The sequence below is a fragment of the Apaloderma vittatum genome, unplaced genomic scaffold, assembly GCF_000703405.1.
Source record: "Apaloderma vittatum isolate BGI_N311 unplaced genomic scaffold, ASM70340v1 scaffold4695, whole genome shotgun sequence".
In the NCBI taxonomy this organism is placed as follows: domain Eukaryota; kingdom Metazoa; phylum Chordata; class Aves; order Trogoniformes; family Trogonidae; genus Apaloderma; species Apaloderma vittatum.
The window spans coordinates 78,825-84,824 of record NW_009718721.1 but is presented as its reverse complement, the minus strand read 5'-3'; the positions used below and the strand labels follow the sequence as shown (position 1 = coordinate 84,824).

The following is a 6,000-nucleotide window of genomic DNA, read 5'->3' as shown; positions in this document are numbered from 1 at the left end:
AAAGAGTGTGCAGTATGATAGACTCGTAAAGACAGAGTAATAGAAATTTTTCATCCCCAGGACATATATATGGATCTTTATGTTTAGCAGTTTATATTTTATTACTTGAGACCTGAATATTAGTATTTCATAATCTATGGTATAAAAAGGGTAAGAAAGGGAACTCAGCCTTCAAATGAACTTGCTTTTGAAAATTTAGTGTTAAAATACTGGTTCTGGTTGTAGTGCATCTTGGGTATTTTAATGGAAAACTAAAACTGAGGCATGATCTGCATTCATTTACTCAGGATGTGGCCCAAGATCTTAGTATGAGTCGTTTGTACTGCTTAACGTCTTCCCTCTTTTCTTTCTTCCAGTTTGCAGCTCAGAACCTGAAAATGTTCAATCTGATCCAAAGAATTATACTAGTCTTCTTGTTACATGGGAAAGACCTCGGGTTGTATATGACACCACAATTGAAAGATTTGCTGTCTTTTATCAACAGTTGGATGGAGAAGACCAGACTAAGCATGAGTTTCTGACAGATGGGTATCAGGACTTGGTAACTGTAAACTCTTCAAGTTTCATACAAAGCGGTGATAGCAAAGCACTCACTGTAAATTATCTTAAGGGCTTAAATAGTAGTGGGAGCTGAATCAATAAAAATTGCATTTTGGCTGCAGTTCACAGAGGCTGTACTTCAATTCTGAGCTATAAAGCCACAAAGACAATTGAAAAAAAAAAAAAGCCTATCTTGCCCAGAAAAGAGGCGGCTTTCACAGATTGCTGTTCTAATTTGCCTATGCTATCCCCAAAAATTTGTGACCATGTCAACCCCAGAGCTCCTTAGCCATAAAACCCTTAGGCAATTAATAGCGATCTGTACTTGATTGCTCACTAATAAGATTCAGTACAATCATACTGCTGTAAATGTTAAGTTACTGTTTACAGCTTTGTGGTCTTTTGCTAATGTGATCTGTTCATCTAACGCTCTTTAAAGAATGATAACTTAGCAGATAATGTTGTCTCAACTAATGTTCATCATCAAATAATTTTATAGCTTGGTATTCTCCATGTAAAAATTCACAACCTTTTTCTAAAGTTGACTGAAAAACATTTGTGACTGTCAGATATAGGAACCATACCTAAGAGTTCTAGAAGAAAGGAGGTTTATGGTTCATATGAAAAATGTGTTACAAACAATTAACATTTCCAAGTGTTTGATACTTATTTGCAAGTAAATGATTAAACATCATTTTTCTTTTAGGGGGCTATTCTAAATAATCTGCTGCCCAATACAAGTTATGTTCTCCAGATAGTTGCTATTTGCTCTAATGGTCTATATGGAAAATACAGTGACCAAGTCATTGTTGATATGCCTTTAGAGGACCCAGGTAAGTGGTCTTTTAAGCTTAGTGATTACTTCTAGCTGAAAATCTGTATTTGAAGAAGTAGTCTGTTTGCAAACCAGTTAAAATGTGCCACTGTCAAAATACGCTAAAATGAAATTTCAAAATCTCTGCAGTTAACCTTCAGCATGTTCTTTGCTACTGATATTTTACATGATGTAATTCTCCATTCCTTGTAAACATTACCTGTGAAAGACTGCATGTTAATTTTTTTAACCCCAAGAATATTCTGAAAAACACCTACCTGATTTCAAATCTCACAAGTGTATATTTTAAAAATATAAAGTAGGGAAATAAAACCATGTTTGGTATTATTTCTCTATGGTTCAAGCATCCTCCCAGTATTAATTACACGGCCAAAGTATTAAAGAAACAAGTAATACAAACCCAATATGACTTATGAGTCTATATCAATTGATTTTGAAATTTGATTTCTTAATGATTACTTGGATTTTGATTTAAAAGGACTTGTGGTGATGGAATTCCCTTGCTTCTTAATGCTGCCTTGCAAAAAATCAAAAGGCCTAACAAACAAATCTTACTGATTTCACAGCCAGATTTACTTCTTCCGCCTGCTGGTAAACATGAAATAATTAGAAACTATAGCATGAAGCTTGATCTTGTCCTTAATAATTCCTTAAATTCTGTGGAAGTTTTGGCATCAGACTCAGCTCTTATCAAAGTGAGCAAGAGCTATGTTTTTAATTGAGAACCCTGTGATTAATCGTAGGAGAAAATCAAAGACTTTCTGATCATGCAAGGAATGTTTTTATCTAAGGGCCTGGATTCTTGTTTATTTATGGATTCTGTAAGTTCGATTTTGCACTTCATTAAGTCTGTTTAGCTACAGCAAACTCCTTAGCAATGTTGTGACGTATTTGGGAAAACAGGTCAGTTCTTCATTTCAAGGGTTTACATCAAGAAAAAATATGCTTCTCAACAGTTTCTACTGCGTGAATTAGGAACTAGTAATGGCAGTAGGCTTGTAATAGCATGTTTTTGTCTGAAGGAGGGAGATGCGGGTTCAGGTATAGTACATACAAATTTTCAATAAACATTTAATTTGTCTCAAACACAATGTATTAAGTAGAATGCATTTTTGGAGTATTTTGCTAATACCTACCAGAATTTTCCCATTTCTTCAGTTTTCTAAGAAGTCCACGGCAATGTCCTGACATTCCGCCTGGCATTTCACTTTTCTGTTTATCCTTTATCTACCTCTTCGATACTATATTCCTCAGCTTCCTTTCCAGAATTTGCTGGGTTTGTGTTTAAAGGATTTTCTCAGATGAGAGTTCATCTACGTACCCTCCCCATCCGTTTCTACATGGAGTGACAAATAAGCAGCGTAGGGTGGTCGTTATTAAACAACAGCTCAACAAACCAAGTCAGTGCAGTGCTGCAGAGCTTTGAAACCTTTGAAAACAGACATTGCGAAGCAAAATCCCAGCACAGGTAGTATCCATAGGATAAACCTCCCTGCTGTAAGGACGAGCTGCACACCTCCCTGCTGGGTGCCAGCACGCCCTTGGGAAGGAAAGGTGGATGCAGAGGCAGGGAAGGAGACAGGAGCCCTGGGGCTGGGTAACTGCAGAGCCAGGAGTGCAGGCAAATAGTGAGAGGTAGGATGATACAGTGAGAGGTGTGTGATACAGCCCCTGGTCGCGGCTTCCCCATTGCCATGCTGCTGAAGGCATGCAAAGCTTTGCATGAAGAGTGAGGGCCTTGCTTTGGAAATACGGGCTGGAAAACACATTTCGGCAGAAATTTCTCTTGAGGTTTGCATTTTCAGATGAGAGGATTTGGCACAGCAGGGGTTAGATGTAGAAATTCTGGGGGAAGATCTGATATTCTCGTGCCTTTTTATACAGATACGCTACTAATTTAGTTTGGATAAAGAAATGAGAAAATACAGTGCAAGGATACACAGGAGGCATAACAATGTAAAGATATATCTGTATAAAATATGAACAGATTAGGGTAACTGTCTGCGTTTTCTGTCATTTGAACATTTGACTCCTTAATGTTGCATTAAAGCAAATTAACATATGTAAGTACATTCTTATCCTGAGTTTTCTTGTTTTTATATAAAGCATTGTAAAGAGAAGAGTTAAATAATCCGCATATAAGAATGGTAAAAACACCTAGGGTTTATTTTTTCAAATTTCGAGAAGTTCTGAAAATATGTAATAGCTTCAGGTCTATGCAAATTTTTTCTTTTAGTTTTCTGAAAGCTTCAAAATTGGGGAAGATTATTTCAGATCAAATCAAATATTTCAAGGATATTTTAAAGTTAAAAAAAAGAGGTGGAAGTTTATAAATAAAAATGAAATATCATAATTAACATTCTGTATGCTTTCTATCTGAAATGGTCACAAAGTTATTAAATGTGCTTTGTGCTCTTTTATTTTGACACTTCCACAGTGGTACATCTGAAAGCATTACATGAGGAAAATTCAGGGAAAAAATCTCTCCCATGTAGTTAGTATGATTCCTATGGGTGTATGGGTTTCCTCTATAAATAAGTTTTGTAGATACCATCTCAACTCAGGATATAATTTTAAAATACAAAAAAAACTTCCATTAATTTCTAATATTACTGTTTATTTGCATACTTACTTCTACTAATTATTTACATATGAATTAACTGTTGCAAGTTTGCAAATATTTTCGTATTTAATCTTTTAGTATTGAAAATATTAAACAACAGAGATATGAGAATGCACATATCTAACAAGAAAGATTTGTTCAGAGCAACTTGCTGATTACAGGTGTAACATCAAATTGGTTTTGTGATCTGCTTTATAGATCTTGAGGCAAAAGGGGATTTCTTGGAGCTCCTGCTTGTGAATTTATGAAAGAAAAGTTATCTTCGCCCTGAAGACATGAAATAAAATTGACTCACATAAAGCATAAGCTAGAACTTTCATTTTCAAGAATTACTCTGATTAAGCCAGTTTAGTTAAGATGAAATTCATTACAGTCACCTCCAGATCAATTATTCTTCATGCTAAGAACTAAAGTGAGGCACGAGTCATGTGGGAAGCATTAGATGAGCCCTTTTCCGGGAAGAATTCTGCCCTTGGAGTGGCCACTTTTAATGAGGGAAGTTCTTTTTGCAGTGCAAATCTGGTGGTCAGAAAGTTCACAACCATCATATTAGCCTCTTCCTTTTGAGATGCTTGTGAGAGGGGAGTGTTTCTTGTGCCTTCTGCCCACCCTGTGTGGGTGCCTTCCATGGCTAGGGAGGGCTCTGCAGCCTCCACGCGATCCACAGACCAGGGCTAAACCACAGAATCATGAAATTATTGAGGCTGGAAAAGAGCTCTGAGATCATCAAGTCCAGCCTATGCCCCAACACCACCACATCAGCCAGACCAGGGCACTAAGTGCCACATCCAGCCCCTCCTTAAACCCCTCCAGGGATGATGACTCCACCACTTCCCTGGGCAGTGCATCCCAGTGCCTGAGCACCCTCTCCGTGAGGAAGGGCTTCCTGAGATCCAACCTAAAGCTCCCCTGACGCAGTTTCAGGCCGTGCCCTCTCGTCCTGTCACTGGTTGCCCAGGAGAAGAGCCCGACCCCCACCTGACTGCACCCTCCCTTCAGGCAGTTGTAGAGAGTGATGAGGTCCCCCCTGAGTCTCCTCTTCTCCAGGCTAAACACCCCCAGCTCCCTCGGCCTCTCCTTAAAACCCTCTCGTTCTCATCAGTGCTTCGTAAGAGGAAGGACCTTTTTCAGGCCGTGCTCTCTGCCTCCGCTTGTGGAAGCCTCAGGAGCTGCGATATGACATTGGGCAAATGCTGAGAGTTGAGACCTCTGCTCTTCAGGTTTTTCTAAACTGTTCAGAGTGGCAGTCTTTTGTTTTGTGTGTGTGTGCATTAAAATTGTTTCCTGTTAGTTTCCATTTGGTGAAAGTGACCAGATGCCCTGTGTGATTTACAGAATCACAGAATCACAGAATGTCAGGGGTTGGAAGGGACTCCAGAAGATCATCTAGTCCAGCCCCCCTGCCAGAGCAGGATCACCTACAGTAGGTCACACAGGAACGCATTCGGGCGGGTTTTGAATGTCTCCAGAGACGGAGACTCCACAACCTCCCTGGGCAGCCTGTGCCAGTGCTCTGTCACCCTCACAGTGAAAAAGTTTTTTCTAGTATTTTTGTGGAACCTCCTATGTTCCAGCTTGTGTCCATTGCCCCTTGTCCTGTCATTGGATGTCGCTGAAAAGAGCCTGGTTCCGTCCCCCTGACACTCCCCCTTGACGTAAACATTTATGACATCACCCTTCAGCCTCCTCTTCTCCAAGCTGAAGAGAGCCAGCTACACAACGTCCATTGAAAATTAAGGGAATCATGCAGACAATGTTCTAGTCAGCTTTGATAGTCAACCTTGATTTACCAATTTTTTGTTTGCTATTAGAGTTGGATTTTGAATAACTATCTCAACATGTGCTTTACTCTCTAGATGACATCTGTATAGCTCTGAAGGTTCTGCAGTAATTTGTTCTGTGGTTAATACCAGTGTTACTTACATACTTTTGCTGACACAGGAAATGGAAAATAAGAATGTATCTCCCCTCTCGTCCTCCTTTGTGTAGACTTTGGATGGTG

At 39.2% G+C, this 6,000-nt stretch overlaps 1 protein-coding gene across 1 annotated transcript in view; it reads left to right on the top strand.

Annotated features, from left to right (window-relative positions):
• Positions 1-6,000, top strand: part of PTPRZ1 (protein tyrosine phosphatase, receptor-type, Z polypeptide 1) — a gene marked incomplete at its 5' end in the record, with an annotated part of 98,063 nt that overhangs the window by 51,840 nt on the left and 40,223 nt on the right. Inside the window, 2 exon segments of the mRNA XM_009870347.1 lie at positions 357-541; positions 1,247-1,373. Coding sequence (XP_009868649.1) covers positions 357-541; positions 1,247-1,373 — 312 coding nt within the window.